We start from the raw sequence: 21,088 nt of genomic DNA, 5'->3' as shown, positions 1-21,088 counted from the left end.
TTGATAAGTACACAGTCCATGGCCCCCACAAAACTTAATGTTCAAATTAATTAAACCCTGCTTTTTGCCCCACAAGGACTGTATGAAACTCCAGATCGTTCTGTGTAAGTAATGGCTCACTGAGTTCACATACTCTCTTGAGCAGGAAATTGAACAACATGTATCAGTTATCTGTTATTTTTACATTTACATTTATTTATTTAGCAGATGCTTTTATCCAAAGCGACTTACAAAAGTGTATTTTAAGCCCTTAAGCCATTAGGTTCTCTTGTGAATATTAAGGGGACTGAATAAAACTATTCTTCTTCACTATGTTTCTCATCCTTTAAAGAAGGTTTTCATACTCATCCAAGTAATCGATTGGTGATCTCATGGTTGCATATTAGCATGTGCGAACATTTGGTCTCATGCCCAGTTTGAATTACAGTACAGAGGTATTGCTGGCACACAGGACTTTCAGAGACTTACACCTGAAAACAGCTATCACACTGACAGTTTTTCCAGTCACAGAGTATGACGGGATGGGGCCAACCCAGAAATGGTCAATAAAAAAGAACAGTAAACTTAGTAAACAGCCTTGAATTGTCAGACAGTATTGAGTTCAAGTCACTGCAAGTATTTGGATGAAACTCAGAAGTATCGTAACAAAGCACCCCAAAATCTGAGCACACCAAAGTCAAGCATAACCCTCAGATGTGACTTCAGACCACAGACGAGACTCTGAACTGCTCACAGCTCTAACCTAGACACTGCCATCAGCTGCTCCCTAACAATACACAACAGACAAGGAGAGGAGAGAGGAGAGAGGAGAGGCCGATTGTGTAGCTGAGGGCTATGGATTTTCTTCACGTTGCCAATCCTGTTCTATCTGTTCAAAGCTGAAGCTGAGAGGTAATACTCACAGTGTCTTCAGCGGGCTCCGGCACTTCGACTGTGCGTGTTTGTGTGATTGTGCGTGTGGCAGGAGAGAGACAGACCTGACAGAGCGCTTAAAGAGGAAAGCTGTGCCCTTATCTACAGTGAGTGCCGTTCCTTGTAAGGGAGTGGTGTGGGAGGGACACACCGCAAACACCCAGACGCTACTCATTAAACCTGCCCCCCCCCCCCCCTTTTTAACTCCAGGAGTTCACTTCACAGGAAAGACTGATAAAAACAATCACTCGTAATGATCCAAATCTTCAGGATGCGAATCTTTAAGAGAAAAAGACTGGGACTTTAAGACCATTCTGTATTGCTTCTTCATTAAAGTGCAAATTACTGTGCACATCCTGTCTGCTATACCTACTCTCCATCTTGATAGACTTCAAGCTTATCTGAGCTGTTGATATTGTCTAATCTCATTCTCAGCCATTTTACAATTTTACTGTGCAGAATACAGCCATATATGGATATCCAGTTATATCCATTGTACTCATAAATAATATGTGAGCTAACAGGCAGCGCTTCACAATGTATTTGGGGATCAGACGCAGACATGAACATGAAATCAGGTTTCAACAATAATGTTGAAAAACGTGAACATATCAGTAATATATAGAGATATAAATGCCTCAGGACAGCCACCAGTAAATGCTTTAAATGGTGTTTAGCTTTCATTTTTTAACTGGTTTCAAGGAGTTGTCCACTTGCTACTCTTGCACAGGCATGGGTATGTATAACTGAGATTTACCTTGTGTGAATCTGCTTACTTGGTCTACATACAACAAATCAGCTTCTAGTGTAGAATTTGTCATCTGTCTATATTGAGGAAATGTAAGACTCTCATAATGCAGTCATAATGAAAAAACAGAAAATGGAACTGAGGATTGGGGGGGGGGGGGGGGGGGGGGGCTGATGGGACGTGTGACCCCACCTGGATTCCTGAAAAGCCGCATATAGAACTTCCAGCAATACTGAGAGAGAGGCGCTGCACGTTTGGTGTGCAGATGTGATATTTGCCAGTGTTTGGAGGTGCAAGTTTGGACAGCCAGGACACAGTAATGCCTGCAGGCGAATCGTGTGCTGTAACATCATCTTGAGAAGCAGTGGGGGGGGGGGCGTGATCAGCGAGGCCATGAATAAGCAGATCCGCTGTTCTGCTGTGGAAGTTGCGTCTAGCAGCGAGGATGTTGTGCAATCGCAAAGTTTCACAAGAGCTCTGCCGGTGGGCAGCGTTCGACAGCAACAGCAGGCTTAAGCCCCTCCTCCACCACCTTCAATCAGGTGCGTCTACCATCCACAGCGTTTCTCAACCCTGCAAAAGTCTGGCTCATGAACGCGCGCTTCAGTCTAACCTGCAAAGCGCTTCCCTAACTCCCTGTGCAGGCCAAGCTCTTTAATTTCATGGGTGTGTCACGACGGTAAACAGGTCTGCCCTGCTGTGGTGGCAGCTTCCGCTAACAGGAGGTTTATTGCTGGTAAACCATCTTACGCTATCCAAACAACTGCACAACATATCTCAGTGCAGTAGAGGTCATTCAATGCCTGCCTGTGATGACAGCAATTGCTTATATATACCCTATCATTTTCATATATACTCCATTATTATAGTTGAAATCCATTTCAGATTGAGCTGTAGGACCTGTATTGAGAAGCATGCACATTAAATCATCTACAATATGCTGCTTTACGTCAACCGATATCATTATATATCAGTATCAGCTGGTTCTGACAGTCAAAACAGTACACTGCAGAGAAGAGTACTCTTTCACTGGGAGTGTTTTCCAGCATGACGTCCTGTTTAGCATGTTTCTGAGAAAGATTCTTGCACGTGTGCCATGTACTGACCACGTACCCTGATCTTGCCAGAGCCCCAAGGAGAGCTGGAGCTGTCAGGCCCACAGAGGTCAGGGCCATGTACTTAGCTACCTCTTTACCTCCTCCACCTGCACGTTTAGGACAACCTGCACATCCGTTTTACATCATGAAGTTTCAGAGCACCAGGATCATTGCTTGACCAGGCGAGAAGCCATGGAGTTGCAGGAACCTCATTTTAAAGCTACAGAGAACTTGGAAGAGGACCTGAGGCTATAACCTGTATAGACCTCTGTCTGAGAGAGGATTCCAGCCAAGTGGGCACTCAATGCTGGAGAATTAGACACACAGGAAGGGGTGTCACACACCACTCACGCCACTGGCTGTTATAACGTGCATACTGCACACAGTTTCATTCATCAGCGTCATTGCCCACAGACTAAACAAAGGCAGGACAGCTCTGATAGCACTCAAACACTCCAGAACATCAACCTTCATGTAAAATCAAGCCTTACTCTTACTGGTGGAATCACCAGCAAACAGCACGCATCTCCTCTCCATGTTCACGGAGATCTGACAGGTCCTGACACATTCCTCCACAAGGGCTGCAGGGATTTGGAAGTCAGCAGCTTCCTCAGCATGCCACAGCTCCCCCCTGTGGCGACTGTGAAGAACTACACCATAAGTATAATAAAATGTGCTCCTGTGATACTGCAGACCAAAAACATATTTGTTTACTTAAAGGAGGAAGAGTTCTGGTGATCTTGCCAGAATTGCATAAGTGAAGAAAAAAGGAGAACAGATGCTTTATCAGAGGGCAGTCACGTCTCCGATCTTTTGTATGTGTGAATTCACACCTGTGAGACGGTGTGAGCACAAGTACCAGAGGACTTTCAATTGAGGTCACATAAAAAACAAAGCTTATTGTTAGTTGACCAGCACTGTGAGGGCTTGCTGACTCTAATCCATAACAAATAAACATGGTTAAGCCCAGCTTTCCAACACAAAAACACCCTCTTAAGGTCTGAAAGCTTCCTTGCATGTATCCACATTCCAAACCGAAAAGCATGTGATTGTACTGGTGATGGTGCTGGGGTCGAGGCAGGGCACTGCTGTTGTGCTCTGGAGAGAGATGGTGTACCTCTGCTCCTGAACATAGATCATCTATGAGGTTAAACTAAGACTGCCTATTACCCTGGACAATGGCTGCAGCCACCCAACCCAATCATTCAAAGTAACACACACACGCGTGCACACACACGCGCACACACACACTGGAGAGAGCTACACTGCTGTGAGAAAATGCTTTCCTTTGTGTAACCAAGGGGAATTCCAGGCCTGATCAAATTAACGATTTAATAATGTATGTTTTAATTATGCCACGAGAGCAGCAGGGCTCCAAGCTCCCATCCCTGTCTGATCTGAGCACGCACAGAGACACTGTGGGATCTGAGCATGCTCAGTGAGAGAGATGAGGCCCCCCAGGATCTGAGCAAGTTCAGTAACAGAGATGAGAAGCCCTGTGGGATATGCCTATTCAGCAACAGGGATGAGAAGCCCTGTTGGATGTGAGCATGCTCAGTAGCAGAGATGAAGGGTGTGGAATCTCTCCTCATCAGTGCTGGAGAGCCTTGATTCAGCAGATCCTGAAGGAATGCTGGTCTTCCTGTCAAAACCTCCATTACACCACACAGGATATCCTGCTTGCCAAATAAACACATCCTGTGGGCTGCATGAGGGCAATCCACACTGGCACATGCAGATACATAAACAGATACATATGATACAGACACATGTGCATCAACACAGACAGGAGCGCTCACATACACAAAAACTAAAAGTATACGTTTGAGTGAGTGTTCAGTGTGGACAATCATCTTCGTTTGCAGCACAAAAACACTCAAAAGAGTGATCAGTTTCCAAGTGTGACCCGCAACAATTCATCACAAAAAATATAGATACTCATGCCCATTATTATTAATGTAATTATTGCTACTGTCTTTTTCCAGTTACTGGTTTTTTTTCATTATACGCAACTGACAACGCAAACCCAATACCACTGTCATACCAACAAGGGTGAAGCTATAAGCAGTGAAGCAATATGCAGTCCACACAACAGATCACCACAAGGAAAGAGGAACACATCAGTGCCCTAAACAGAAAACGAGAAGGACAGATGTACCTTCTCTGAACCCACACAGCACCTCTCCAATGGCCCATAATCTAATGGTGATGAGAGGAGGAAGGCTGTGTCATAAGCACAGCAGGGGGGACATGTAGATGCTCTGTGTGAGGGTTACGTACCTGTGGACGCTCTATGTGAGGGTTACGCACCTGTGGACGCTCTATGTGAGGGTTACGTACCTGTGGACGCTCTGTGTGAGGGTTACGTACCTGTGGATGCTCTGTGTGAGGGTTACGTACCTGTGGACGCTCTGTGTGAGGGTTACGTACATGTGGACGCTCTGTGTGAGGGTTACGTACATGTGGACGCTCTGTGTGAGGGTTATTTACCTGTGGACGCTCTGTGTGAGGTTTATTTACATGTGGGCGCTCTGGGGGTGGTTTACAACAGTGTGAGAAAAACAGCTTCCGAAAACACACAAACTCAGAACTAACCACACCTGCCAATGGCACATACTTTTAATGTCTGCATGTAATTACATACGGCAAACAGAGACAGCACATTCTCCTGCCGTTACCCCCACATCCTAGTGCACATGTGCTAACCTCAGAAATGTTCATGTGTTAAATTTGAAAACACACGAGCTAGAAATATACCTACCACTCACCACAAGGCAAGCACAGAACTGGCATTAAAACATTCCTGTCATCTATCTGTGTATCTCCCCCTCCCTCCCTCCATCATTCCCTCTTCCTCCCTCTCATCTCTTCCCTTCTTTCTCCTTCCCTGTAATCTCCTCCATTCTCCCTTCCTCCCTCTATACTTCCCCCTTATTCCCTCTCATTTCCTTCCTTCTTTTTCCTTCCCTCTCAACTCCACCCCTTCTCTCACCCTCCCTCTATCCTTCCCTCTCCCTCCTTCCCTGTATCAGCATGTCTCTCTCTCTCTCTCTCTCTCTCATCTTGCTCTTTTTCTACCTCTCCCTCCCCCCCTCTCTATTTCCCTCTTTCCCTCCCTCCCACTCTCCCTCTGTATCTGATGGGCTGGAAGGTGAGCTGGGAATTCATGACATGTTATTGCATGTCTACTTTGAAATGAGAAAGAGAGCAAGAAAGGGAGAGGAGGAGAGAGAGGAAAAGAGAAAGAGAAAGGGAGAAGGAAAAGGTGACGGAGAGCAGGGAATTACAGAAGAGAGGCTATGAGATTTTTATTCAGTAGCTGTCATAACAACATAAATAGACAGGAAAGAAAAAGAAAGAAAAAATCTAATCAAATAAGAAAAAACCCAAACAAAAACAAAGTCAAATACATCAAGCATATCAAGCTGAACTGTCATTACTAGCTGTCCATTTATATTTAAAACCATTAGAGAGAGAAAATAAGATGAACTGAGCTGATCAGAACTGAAAGAGGGAGGAGAAGAGAGAAAAAGAATCAGATATGTAATAAGTATATGCTTGTGTGTTAAAATGCTCAGCCAGCAGTCACAAAAAAAGAATTCAAGCCAAGCTGGCTAATCATGTAGGTGCATGGCAGCAGCAGGGGTGTGTTAGACACCATTGACTTCAATGGAAAGCAACTTAAATACAGCAAAAAAAATCATCAAGTGTGTGTGTGTGTGTGTTTGAGAGAGAGAGTGAGAGAGAGACAGACAGAGACAGACAGACATGTCTGTCTGTGTCTCTGTCTGTCTGTCAATTTCTAGAGTTACAGAAATTATTTTTTGGATGGAACGGCCAATCACTGCTAAAGGATTTGGAGACTGAATGTCTGAGACAGAGTATCGTTTTTAAGATGAGTCAGAGGAACTGGTGTCAGACAGCCATGTGAAGGAGACAAGGGGGTCTTTCTTACTCAGATACACGCTGCAAGTTCCCTCCAGAGATGAAACACTGAAAACACATACCAAACTTCAGCAAACTCCTCTAACTAGCAGAAAAAGATCAGTGTGACACAGCAGAAAGGCTGAATGCTGTATTTGTAACCTTGAGAAGGGTACTTTAAGTTTAGTTACTTGCCCAGAATTGTATGGAAAAATGTGTGGTATGACACTTGCCCTGGATCAGAGCGTTTACTTAAAGAGTAAGTAACGCAGTGTAATGTAATACTGTAATACTACTACAGCCATTAAGGGAGTTCACAAGACACATACGCATGCGTAGATATGCACATGCATACATGCACACAAACACACGCACACACACACACAAACACACACACACACACACACACACACACGTGCTCACACATCCACACACACACACACACACACACACACACACACACACACACACACACACACGTGCTCACACATCCACACACACACTCAAGCAAAAAACAGAAGCATCCTTCTGAAGTACAGAGAGCCAGGATCAGTTCTGAAATGTGTGTAACATTCACCATGGTGAGGCTATCAGGTATCAGACACAGCTCCTGCATGTCGGACGTCTGACGCGAGGGCCCTCTCCCACTGAGATGAGCTGCTGTGCAGGAGAGCTGGCGTCAGGCCTGTTTATAGCAGAGACACGGCGAGCCTCGTGGCTAGCAACCCCATCCCCCCACCACTCCCGCCCCAACTACAAAAACACCTAACCCAGTCCTGGTGACACAGGAGGAAGGGGCAGAATGGAGATGAGGCATACAAACTCTGTCCCTAATAAGACAGGCACTTCTGAATCAGTCTGGGGACTCAGTGAAGGACATCAGACAAGCCTGGAAAACACACTCTTGCACAATCTTACAGGTCATCCACAGTCACTGCCATTTTACCATTACCCACCCATACGGAAATCACATACCAGACAGTGCCTTCAAGGTTCCCAGGGTTAGGGAATGAGCACTGGATTGATATCTACCTAAGACAGTACAAACCAAGTTGGGAGACTGTACAACAGAGAGACAGAAGGTTGCAATGTGGAAAACAATAACTATACTGAAATACAACGATTAAACAAAAAAGTGGAAATGGCTGGTTGGTGTAGACATTCAGTCAGATGAGAATCTATCTCTGTGAGTGTGAAGGTTCTGACCCAACCCTGGCCCTCAGGACAGAGCTGTCACAGATCCTTTTTCAACTTTTATATCCATCAATATTAGGCCTGTCACCACTTATTGACGCAGTTGATTTTTTTTATTCTTAAACGATATTACTGTTGTTAAAGAGACCTGTATCAAGCCTTTTAAAAAATAAATAAAAACATGCACTGTTAAAAACCTGTCATCATATGTCAAAGAAACGTAGCCAAAAAATAAAATGTCAGTTGCATGAGACATAAAATACCAAGTCTGTCAGTCAATCACAATGACCTATAGCTACCGAAGGAAATTAACATCTAGGCAGTGAAACTGCATGCATGCCTGGTTATGAGCTTATCTCTGTACAAAGAAGTAGAGCATGTTTGATGATATGTTGAGATGCGCATTGTACTGTGATTTGTATCGACGTAAGGCTCTGCTATCAGCATTGCACGTGTGTAGAAGTTTGAGCACAGCACATCCACTTCACGCCATGCACTGCAGCATATAAATACAGTCGCCACACCAAACGGATACAGATCACAGATTATGGTCTCTCCCTCCCTCCTCGCTGTTCAGACAGAGGCTCTTTGGTTTGAAGTGCTTGGTAATACTTTTCACTTTCCTCTTGTGTTTTTCCAGCTCTTTGACAGCTAAGGAGCAACATTTTTTTTTTAAAGTCAGTCTCTCTCTCTCACTGTCACACACTCTCTCCTGTTCTCTCTCATTCCAGTTCTCCTCTCTCTCCCCGGCTTGTGGTAGAATGTACAAACTGTCTGAGGCCAGCAGTCTCTGCACAGCAAACAACTGCCCGCCATGTCACTAACTAGAGAGAGAGAGAGAGAGAGAGAGAGAGAGAGAGAGAGAGAGAGAGAGAGAGAGAGAGAGAGAGAGAGACAGGGAATGAAAAGGAACAAGGGAGAGAAAGAAGGACTTAGTAAGGTAGTGGGGGAGAGAGTAACTGCAAGAGGGAGTGAAAGACAGTTTGTTGAGAGCCTGTCCTCTGCTTTCTGCAAGCCTTAAGAGATGTACACGGGGACGTTTTGTGCAACACCATAATCCTGCCATCATGGTTTCAAGGTAATGATAACTCCGGACCTACACAGCCAGTCTAGCTGAGCGCAGAGCCTTTATTTGATTGGCAAGGCTATCCTTGGTATTTAACATATTGAACATAAGTACAGGACAGCTATATAATACAGTGGAGCAATTCAGGTAAAGTACTCTTGTTATAGGAACGAAGGCAGTACCACACTTCAGAATCATACCTGCGGCTTGCCGGGAACAACCCCAGTCCGTTAACCACTTCACAATGCCATCCTCACCACATTAAACATAACAAAAAGGGAAGTAAGTAAAATATGCAGAGGCAGATATGGCTGAGGGTGGACTCCATATGGCCTTTTGCCCACTGACAGTTACCCAGAATGCCAGGCTACATTTCCAGCTCGGCAAACTGCCCATCATTATAAATCCCATCAAAGAGACAGACAGCTATAAAGTCCTGCTATAAAGGCTTTTCACACACACACTGTGCAGTACCTTACAGAAGACCATCAGGAGGATCACTCTGAGGATGGGTCAAAAAGCTCATCCCTGTCAGGGCAAAGCAACACGATGAGAGGAAGTCTGGAGCTTAAAAAAAAAACCACACCAACACAGAGGTAGGAAAGAGGAAGCTGTTAATAGAAGTGTGGCTTCTCTCTGTTTTTTTAATGCCTTATAAACCTCACAGGGGGGACAACAGAACATGTCATCACTAGGGAGTGGAACGTGCAGCACGACACACAGTTAGCCTACATCAGTTGTCACACACCTGCACGTTTAATGAAATCTTGCTCTGAAAAATGAACTAACTTCACCAAAGATGAATTAACAGTTTTTGGGAATCGGAGGAGGTAAGGCTGTGCAGTGCGTGTAACTGTAGGACGTTAATATGAGAAAACACTGGTTTTAAAGGCAGGTTTAAATGAGTGGTTCATGAACTTGGAAGAACACCTCTCTCTCTCTCTCTCTCACACACACACACACACACTCTCCCACTTCTGGTAAAGATTTCGTTTTAAACAAACAGCTTCTCTGAAATGCAGACCGCTTCCTGTGTGCTAGGCAGTGTGAGACGGTCAGCGGTGCTCTGGACAAACCGGCCTTTGTGTCCTTCTGCCCAAAACAAAGAGGGAAGAAGACAAGCGCTGAAGCTCAGAACACGGAATATTTGAGCAACATTTCACTGGCCTCAACATTTGCTGGTAGACAACTGCCACTGTCTCTGAGCCAAAAAGCAGAGTTTTCCTGTGTGTCTGTATGAGAGCCTGAGTATGTGTGTGTACATACGTGTGTATGTGAGTATCTTGTTTGTTGTAGACAGACACTCCACAGAGGTGCTGAGTGACTCTTTAGTTCCCTGAGAACGAATCATGTGCCTTCACGCAGCTCATCAGGTTTGGCTTCTTCCTCTCTCTCCATCACTCTCTCAATCTCTCCCTCCCCAGTGTGTCTGATATTTAGCAGACACTCTTACCCAGAGTGACTTACATAGGTTACTTTTTTTTTTTTTTTTTAAATATCACCCGTTTAGACATATTACACATTTACTCATTTACAGTGGATATTAACCGAGGCAGTTTTGGGTTAAGTGCCTTGCCCAAGAGTACAGCAGCAGTGCCCCAACAGGGAAGTGAACCGGCAACCTTTTGGTTACGAATCCTCATCCTTAACACTATGCTACACTGCTGCCCCAAAATAATAGTCATCCACATGCAAAATCATCTAACACGCAGTAGACTACAGCATTACATCAGTGAGTGGTTATTATCAAGAGCATCGCCACCACATTGAATATTACAAAGATGTAATATTTCATTTCCAACTCTCTCTCTGGCATGTCTGGGGCTGTGTCACATCAAGCAGTGTTCTCAATCACACTGAAAGAGTGACCTCAACCCCCCTCCTTCCCCCGAATCTTTTGGATCTTATAATGATGACCACCAGCGGAGTCTGGAACTGTGCCTGCAGTCCAGTCCATGGATGCACTCAATGAAGTGATGTTTTCACATGAAGAAAACCGTTAGCAACCAGCAGCTTTAAAAAGCAACTGAACTGGAAAAAACTGCCATTTTATCTGTGCTCAATAAGAGGAGGACTTACTTACTTACAAATGACTTCATGGTGTCTTTTTATGGTTTGGATGATTGTAAAGTGGCTATAATACTAGGACAGAGGAACTGAAACCCTGAACAACCTACTATCAGCCAACTAGTCATATTTTGTAAGAAATTAGTACACAAAATATTTCTTAGCATCAATGGTGTGAGGTTTTTAATAGTTGAAATTATTTCATCCCATTTCAAATACGTGCATAACCTGTATCTTTCTATTCATCACTAAGTTCTGCTTGTTTGTGTGTCCTAGTTCATTTCCATTGTACACCACAACACTGACAACTTACTGATCTGTTGTTACATCCCAACAGAGGCACTTACTTCTTCAACGAACTCAGCTTTTTTTCCCCCCAAACTGCGGTACAAAATTCACCCCCCCCAAAAAAAAAACAAAAACTTTTTACCCTCTTAACTTTGCAACTTTTTTATTTCTGAAGTCATATATTGACATTCTACCCTCTGTACATGCATACTCTCCACCTGAAAGACAAAGAGGGAGCAGCTGAAATCAACTTGGAACACTTGTGGCCTCAACTCCACTCCCACAACCGTCTGAAGTTGCATCCACACCACATTAAGACAAGAGCGCCAGTCTGATCTGTCACCGTTCTCATGATAAATGTGACCATCAGTCTGACCTGTCGCCGTTCTCATGATGTATGTGACCAGATGGCTTTCTAGTGGACACATAAAAAGTGGAAGACACTCAGAGACAGACTCCAGGGATGCGTTTGTTCCTTCCTTAAACCTTACGGCTGGTCATGTTTTCTGCCAAAAAATATTTATATCCTCAGGAAGCAATTACAGCATGGAGGATGAGACACAGACAAGATCAACAAGGCAGTCAGCACAGGTTGGACCAGCCTCTGGGCGTCTGACAGTAGAACGCAACTGAAAAAGTTTTTCTCCTTGGCCAGTAGCCAGTAAAGGACATCTAAAGTCTGCTCAGCTAAAAAGAGAGCTATGCAGAGGAAGTTACTAGGAAGGGTGACTTATTTCTTCCTGTGGTTATTCTGAGTACACAGTGGGGTGACAAACCATCACGAAAAGGATGAGGATTTCAACTTGCAGACACATTCATCAAACCAAACAACTGGACCAAGTGAACAAACCCCTTCTCAGCATTTAGAGAAAGCATTTCCTTCGTAGTTATTTCCAACGCGGCGCAGACCGCAGCAGAGTGCGGGACACACTTGGAAGGGCTTTTGGCCAGGTACAGCTGATCACGGCCTGTGAGAACACCTTATGCCTAAACTGGAGATACATCCTCTGCTCAGCCTGTGAGTGGAGAAACTGGTAAAGTACTGTTCCCTTGAAAGATTTGTGACCTTTTTCTACCTTGCATTCAGGTCAGGGTGCGACGTTATGGTTTTTTCTCACTTGCTCAGTCATGCAAATGTGTCAGAAATATACCCGTCTTCACTAACTTCCTACTTTCCCAAATATGCCATAGTTTAACTGTAAATTAAATGCATAAAATTACTGTTTTAATCAATTTGATCACCTGTGTATTTACTTCATCAATTATTCGCCCTATGCAGAGATCCACTGGATCTGTCCCAGGGTTGTATTTGTACAGTACTTGGCATGAATAATATTACACATTTTTTAACGTGGCTAAGTAACTGTCACTGTGCTCACCCCACTCCCTCCCACTGATGACACGTGAGTGAGAGGATGTCTGCTTCCAAACTGGAGACCTTAAGTCGCATAGGTTCACGCAAGGTTCACCTTGAGCCGCTGTCACTGCCCAATTGACCATAAACTGTCTGTATCGCACTGCTTCAGCAAGTGTGAGGAACATGAACATGATAAAACTCCACTTTTCATGACAGAAAAAATAACATTAGCTACTACTATAACTACAACTATAACTGGCTAATTAACTAGCAGGCTAGTTAGTTAGCTAAGGTAAGCTTGCCAAGGGTTAGCAAGGTAGCAACAAATCTACATGTATGTAGCTTTTAGCTATGGAGGTTACACTTACCAGCTAGACGGTTACTGTTTCAGACATGTATTGCTAATGATTTTGTATGTTGTAAATACAGAGCTGCAGAGCTGAAGCTGAGAGCACTAATTTTTTGCAAATTAAATTACAATGCAGGTAGGTGAGGCAAATCAGTTAAAACAGATCACCAGGAGAGAAAAGAGGGTGAGCCTGTAAGCAGCCGTGAAAGGTGTGCAGGGAAAAAAACAGCGCCTTATAGCACTCTGTAACACCAGGAAGTTGATGTAGTCCACTACCACTGTTACAAGTAGCTAGTTATTGGTCAAAAGCTAAGCTACGGTTGGTAACAGGACCCAATGTGACCAGTATCATTCCTTTTTTACACAAAATGACAGCAGGCACACTGAAACCAGGGATTTTGCAAAATGATATGCTGAATTTGCTCTGAATCAGCACTTACCCGCTTGGGCAAGTGATTGGTTTTATTTGCCAGACACATGTTTTTACTTGACCTGCACAATCAGGAAACCCTTAATGTTGAACTCTGCAGGTGGTTGATGAGTAGGTTTTTTTTCAGCTGGAGAAAGTAGCTTCAATATTACCACTTTTAAGCACAGAGCACAGAGATCTGGCTCAGGGTCAGGTCCTGGGCTCCATATCATACACATGTGGGGTAAAACAGGGCCAAATAAAGCCCAGATTACAGTGACACACCACCTCGACACACACACACACACACACACACACACACACACACACACACACACACACACACATGCATTCACACAGAGACACAAAGTGACACACAAGCCCACACACATGTAGAGACAGAGACAGAGACAGACACAGACACATACTCACACACAAACACCAGCACATATAGATGCACACAGAGACAAAAACTTTTCAAGCCTCTAAGTCCAAGATCAAACAGGAGAAAGTTTCACATTCTGATCTTGTTGCTGCAAGTTCAGCAGGGGAGCTGGGGAAATGGCCTGCATCTGATGTTGATAGGGAAAAGAGAAATGGCGGAGAGCTGTACTTTTATTGGACCAGCATACTGTTAGCCAGGGGCTGGTTCTGCTGAACTTTGATCTGTGCCTCTTATCAAAACCCTACCCTAACGAGCATATGGCAGGTTGAACAAGGAAATAAAAGATCTTACTGCTGGCTTTGCCATCTGAGCTCAGCACATAGTAATCTTTTCACTATGATTTAGATCCTGAGAAACATTTCAGCCAGGTAATAATAAACACCACAGCAAGAAGATACAGACTGCCGGAACTAAAAGCAGAAACAAGTGAAACCCATATATGCAGTTCCATTGAATGGACTTCCCTAATCATTAGACTATGGCTTTGTTGCAAAGTGTTGTGTTTTGGGGAGTATCGAAGTCCATTTTTTAGAGCTTTAGCTCCAGGCAAGTAACTTCTTTCAACATTTATCATAAGCAACAAACTTCTTTCAACCTCTTCGACTGCTGTGTTTGATACTGTAAATAAATCATTCAGTCAGTCAGTCAGTCTTTAACACTGTTCAGGGGTGTGTGAGCGTAAATCTGATGCCTCTTCCTTCAGAGTCTTTTAAGGTGAAGACCTCTGCCCTTTGACCTCTGACCTGCCACCCTCAGGTCAGCTCCCTGTGCAACAGACGGAGAACTCTTCACCTGCAGGTCTACAATATCCAACATTGACATGCCCCCTTGACCTCTATGTTTGAACTAATATTTCTCTCTTCAACCTCCATTTAACACAGGAGGGCTAAACATAGGCAACAAGCCTGCTGAAGCGATGCTGTACAAAGATCTCAATTCTGTCTTTATGTGACAAACAGGAGACAGCCGTCAGTGTCTGCTGCAGTGCAGTCTGACCAGGAATCAGCTGCAACCACCGCTGGAGGCGAGCAGAGAAAGCTCTGTTTTAATCCAGCTGCTCAAATGGCCAGGCAGGTTAGATTATCACTGATCATGTGACAGTGCTTCTTCTTCCTCTCCCCTCCTTTTGAGACACTGACTGTGAGAAGTCACTGATGAAAGACTTTGTTGAAACTTGAAAGTTTCTGATAAACCTTGGAGTCTTAAATTTTGTCACAGCACGTGGACAGCATGTCTTGTTCTCTACTCTTCTAATTATGTGGCCCTACACACCTGCAAAACATCATTTGCATTTTTTTGACAGAAAGCAACTAATTTGTCTTCAAAGTCAGAAACGGGACATGCTGAAGCTGTGTGCAATTGCAGCTCATCACAGGCAGTCACAATGGCAGCGTAATGGAGTCATCATAACAGTAGTGTCATGGAGAAACTGTATTAGCAGTGTAACGGACACACTGTAATTGTAGTGCAATTGAGACATTGTAACAGCAATGTAATGGAGAAACTGCGACAGCAGTGCAGTTCTCTGCAGTTAGAACAGATGAAATTTTAACACCGCCATTTTCTGCACACACAGAAACGTCATCGTAAAGTTAGTGCCTGAGGTCTGGATGTGTGAGAACACACATGTGCTTGGGGGACTTCACGAGTACAGCGGGAGGGGGTTATGTGGGTGCCAGAAATAGACAACAGAACCCTGAGAGCGTACTGGTGACTGGTGACTCTACCTGCTCACTGCCATATCAGCAATTCTGAGAGAAGAATCTTCTGCTAAAAATATAAAAGGCTCCTCTGTATTCTCTAATGGGTCAGAGAGCAGATGTGGGGGGGGGTCTGCACATATCTGTCTACATGTATGTTGTTACTGACACTGCACAATAACAGCACATTTATACTACCTCTGACTGCCATTTCCATTACAACAGCCCAAGCACTCTCACTGACACCTGGCAACAGCCAAGCTGAAAGAGCAGAACTCGTGCTGAATTTTTACTGACAGCTAAAAGGTGATTGATCCTTTCAAGCAAAATAAATAATGTTCCCCTATATGCTGGCCAGCTGTCATATTGCTGACTGACTTATGCCTCTGGCTTTTCACTCTGCACCAGGGGAAAACAAGAGGAAAAAAATAGAAAAGATTCTATTTTTGCTCCAGGACTGACACCCTTGTTGCTGAGTTTTAGATTACGGTTAGACTGCGGAGAGACTGCACACAACTGCCTCACAGTCACTTTTTTGTGGCCATTGTGAGACAGGAGTATCGAAGGAAGTGAAATATGACAGGATGCTCTCAGCCAGTTGGTAGTTTTCTAAAGCTCAGACAAGGCAATTAACTGTTTCTATAGACTTTTTAACCTTGGCAGGGTTTTGGTGAATTTTTTGGTCGAATCAAGTCCAACTGGACTAAATTCTGGTTCCCTACTGGACCAAATTACATAGAATGTAATCTTTAGGAATTAACAGGTATATTCTCCCCACATGGCAGTCATGAGTATCAATAACAATCTGTAACCATGTATGATGTGCCAATAAGGGCCAGTCACAGACCGTGCACCCTTTTATTCAACCTTGACCTCTACAGGTAAAATGTCATTACTAAACCCAAAAGACAGCCAAATAGACAGACAGACATACAAACAGACAGACCCAAGTCCCAAGGCTAAATAAATAGACCACAAGGGTATCAACAGACCATGCTTTTTACATGTCAGTCACAATAGACTTATTCAACATCAAACTGCTTTGCCTAAAACTATTAATGTGCACTTTATGCGGGTTTTACAAGATTCAGAGAAACTCGGTTTGAATTTCAAGCATTCTGTCCGGCCAACAAACCGACAGTTTAGACCAATTCACAACGGCACAGTAAGCACACAGGATTCCTCCTTACATTTCTCCTTTCAAGACCATCCTCCTTAATCTGTTAAATGAAACAGTACCATTTAACATTTCAGTATGGAGACATGAAACCAAAAATACAATAGCAGTACAAAAGTAATACGGACATGCATTGTTTCCCAAATACGTTTATTTTTCCTTCCTGAGAACTAGTCATTGTTTCCTAAGAAACACTAAAACGTCTGACCAGAAGATTTAGGAAAATGTATTTTTGATGACCTACAACAAACTGCCAATTACACATGCTGCAGCAATAACGTGTAGCCTACCTATAATCAATATATATGAGCGCAATAACGGCATTTACTACAATGTTTATTTTGAGATAGAAATTATCATTACGAATAACTGTAGGCTGTGGAAAGCGATTAAACAAACTTAACAAATCAACGCCCCAAATCGCTTACGCCATCAAGCCATCGAGCAACCTGTTTCCTCCCTCCAAAGGTTTATCCAGTCATTACCTTACGCCTGCGGCAACAAATAGTTTCTCCATACAGCATGAACGTCAATATTGTCGCTCAGGAAGAAGGCAGAATTATGACTGACGCAGCCAGCTAATTTAACTTCACTAGTTTGAATGAGCACGTTCGGGCATGCTGGCGGCACGGAAACCTAACTTAACCTGGTCTACTTTTTAACGTTAATTCTTGTTTGCAATTTTAGCTGCAGCAAACGATAGAAAGAATCCACTGATAGAACGATGATAGAATCCACGTCAAACAAACCCAAATCAAAGTGGCAGCAAGGGTAGATTGTAGGCTCACTGTCAAAGTCCACAACTAACCACAGCGCACGACTGAGTTTAATATCTGATTATTTAGTCGCACATCCAATGTTCTTCCAGTTACAAACTATGCCCACGGCCACGCGTGTTCAGACAACAACAAAACTCGATGTTCAAAGTTAGTCATCGCCACGGGGTAGCTCAACAGCAAGCTAGCAAGAAAAAAAGAGTTGACTAGATGGAGAACAAGCCAGTACCCAAGTTAGCAAGTGCACCACCTTCTGTTTTAACTATTGTCGCTAACAAAAACACAAGGTGGCATAGAACTGTTCATATACCCGACGAAATTAACCAATAAAACAACCCGTTTGGGTGGCATGAGTGCAATGTATGGCTGTGTAAAATTAGCCCGCTACCAGTTCAGTTCGTCCGCATTTCGGGTTCTACTGCTTTGAACTGCACGCTAACGTTAGCTGACCACCAGCAGCAGAATGTTCACTCCATATACGGCCCCCGATCTAGCAGGCTTATCACTACAAACCCAGGATTACGAAGCGGCCTCCAGTCTACAGATGCCCACGCTGCGGTTCGAGGTAGCTAAAATCATAGCGTGAGCTTGCCAGCTACCTCCACGTACTCCGCCAGCTAGCTATTTTCTCCCATTTCCCCCCTTCCCGACCAAACAAATCGGGAGTGAAAAAACAGCAACTGACTCCGATACACGGCTCACCCACCTAGGTCGTCCATGGTACCAGAATTCGGTTCGACACTGGACCGGACCGGTGTCTTGTATTCTCTTCCGTTAAACCCGGGGCTCTCCTTCCCGAATCCCGGTGCGCTTCCCTGCGTGCAGAACAGAAGTTTCAAATTCTTCAGGACGAGCAGCGCTGTGGAGAGATTTCTCAGGGACGCGCAGCTCGCCGCCGACAGAAGCCGTTTTTCGTTCTCGTATGGGAAACAGTCTTTGTAAAACAGTGACCTCCAGTGGGGAAATACAACAATAAACCCGAACCACTACGTTAATTAGGTACAGTGCGTTTCATAATTAGTCCTCGGTCTGCACCAGCCACTAATACAAATAAATAAATGGAATAAACCAAACCCTGTGTGTTATTACTTTGAGGAACGCTGTCGTTGTAATGATTTACCGAGTAAAACGATATTTAAGACCCTAGAATTAGCACTGTCCTCTTGCACCTCAAAATAGGAATGAACGTCTATATCTTAGTCACTTGCGGAAAAAAAACAGGCACTGGTCTTTTAACGGCGAACAAAGTGGAAGACAAACAACTGTGCGCCAACGCTGTACATACTGGTTTTGTACTGAGTATTATTAATGTTCACATTCGCACACCTTATCAGACAATAAAATGTTTGCATCCCGTGACCGATAGAAGCCTGTTACTTTGTTTCACAGGCCTTTGCGCCCGACAGGTGGCAGGTTCATTTCGGCTCAAGCAATATGTCAGGTTTCAATAAGATATTCTCACTAGTTTGCCGGCCGGTCGGGAATGCGACCGAATTAAGGTCCTTTGGTGTCAAAATAGCCCGTCATAATTCTGCCACTCACCCCCATGCACTATTTTCACTTGCAGAGACGTTACGTTCCCATGTTGGAATAGAGGAGGCAGACGTGCCGTATCCTTTGCTTTCGACACCGTTGCGATTTTGTAGCGTATACATTACAAGCGTGTTCCCTCAGCGCGGTCGCAGGTTTCAGAGCATGTGAGTCTCTGTTTATAACCACATGGAATAAAACGCACACACACACACACACACACACACACGTGTACACTGCTCTTAAAATGTCTTCCATAGAGGTCAAAACACCTGTGAATACCTTCAAAGGCCTTAAGAATAAGAACCTTTCAAGTATGTTCTCTATGACTTTACTCCTTATTCCCTTTTTTATACAAACTATATATAGGGCTATTTCACACTACACAAGACATCCTGCATATATACAGACAGAGCAATGAAAATGAAACCTTAAGCCCAGACTGAGTTCAACATCATGTTCAAGTGAAAGACACAAATATGGTTGTTGGTCTGGTAGGCTGACTGCAGATGGGGGACCCTCCATGTGACCATGGCTAATGAGGTGTCTTGTATTAATCCAGTCATAATCAAACCCCTTATCTTAATGGGATGAAAGGGGGCTCTTAATGGCTGGTAATGGATTTATGGGTGCTGTTGTACTGGGGGTGTACGCTTTAGCATATTAGATGGTTTATTTAAAAAAAAACCTGCAATTTATGTTTTGGTTTAAAACATTGTTATCATTCTTATGGCAGTGTAAACATTAGTATTTACTATATATAACGAGACCATTTGCTTTCTTTAGTTATTTCACCGAATGCTTATATTTCACTGGCATAGGACACACAATAAGACTTGAAAGTAGGGTGTGGCACATTATAGGTTGGGAGATTGCAGGTCATGCTCACAATTCAGAGCTCTGGTGCTAGGTGGGAATTTGGCTCTGTAAATTCAATGAAAGATTTTTTAAAAATTAATATTAATTTTCAGCTGCTACACATTATATCAAGATTATGTCCAGTCAACCCTTGACTGCATACTAGAAACAGTATTTCTTTAATATATGACTGAAATGTTTTGCTCATTATTTTATTTATTTATTGTCATGGGTGGATTAAGATTTTGCTTTATCTAAACCGAGAAGTTGTCCGTAACTACATGTGAAAAACATGTTCTTTGGTGTATTGACTTTGAGTTTATTTCTCTTTTAAACAAAACCTTACCTCTTCCCTAAGGACACAAGGACCAAAGACAATCTTTTTGTTATTTTCTCTTTTAGGCCTGTTGAGGGAAGATAGGCACATTGGATTTTTACTCTGTGATCTAACCTTGTATTTCCTTGATGCATCCAAACCAACAGAAGTTATTTTTGTTCACTGGGTCTCTCACTTGTCTCCCTTGGTTTCTTCTCCAGTTGTTTTACTTTGAACATCTGCCCTTGAGGCAGTGTCCTGAAAATACTTGAGATTTCTAAACTGTGTAAAAAACACATACAACTGCAGGTTTTCAAAAGCCTTGAGTGACATTTACCAGCAGATTAAAGGGAGATTCTCCTTTGGTTACATGAATATTTTCACACACTATGTATCACACCTGATCTACCCTTCCCTTTAAAGTAATTGAAGAGTTTTATGTTTGTTTCCACCATGTTACCATCAAATTTATTTTATTTTATTCTGATTTACACTGTTTTTATCATTACCTGTTCCACTATCTGTTACCAGTAAAAAAAAAACAGCCCTGAAAGTAAACCTCCTTTATTTGAACTAGAGAGAGAGAGACAGGTACAGAAGAGAGACACACTACACGAATGAAACTAGGTAGCAGCGACCTCCAGGCTTTATTTGGTTTCCTAGTTTGCTTTAGCAGGTGAGGTTGGCACAGGGCCAGTATTCATCATGGCACAGTCTGGAGCAGAGATGAGGTGGCTGTGTGTGAGCATTTAAATGTGTGCATATGTTGGTGGGTGGGGTGTTGTGCTTTTGTGGAGGTGAGTGTCGCACCTGTATGTGTTGGGTTGAGGCTGTGTGTGTTAGTGTGTGCATGTGTTTGTTGGGGTGAGGCTGCG

The 21,088-nt window shown here is 43.6% G+C and overlaps 1 protein-coding gene across 1 annotated transcript in view; it reads right to left on the bottom strand.

Moving 5' to 3' along the window:
• The window catches only part of LOC118777792 (paxillin-like), a 36,417-nt gene extending 18,068 nt beyond the window's left edge, over positions 1-18,349 (bottom strand). The window contains exon 1 of the mRNA XM_036528953.1: positions 18,216-18,349. Coding sequence (XP_036384846.1) covers positions 18,216-18,228 — 13 coding nt within the window. The 5' untranslated portion in view covers positions 18,229-18,349. The remainder of the gene's footprint in view (positions 1-18,215) is intronic.
• Positions 18,350-21,088: the final 2,739 nt, after the last annotated feature.

The sequence above is a fragment of the Megalops cyprinoides genome, chromosome 5, assembly GCF_013368585.1.
Source record: "Megalops cyprinoides isolate fMegCyp1 chromosome 5, fMegCyp1.pri, whole genome shotgun sequence".
Lineage (NCBI taxonomy): Eukaryota > Metazoa > Chordata > Actinopteri > Elopiformes > Megalopidae > Megalops > Megalops cyprinoides.
This window is presented reverse-complemented; position numbering and strand designations above follow the sequence as displayed.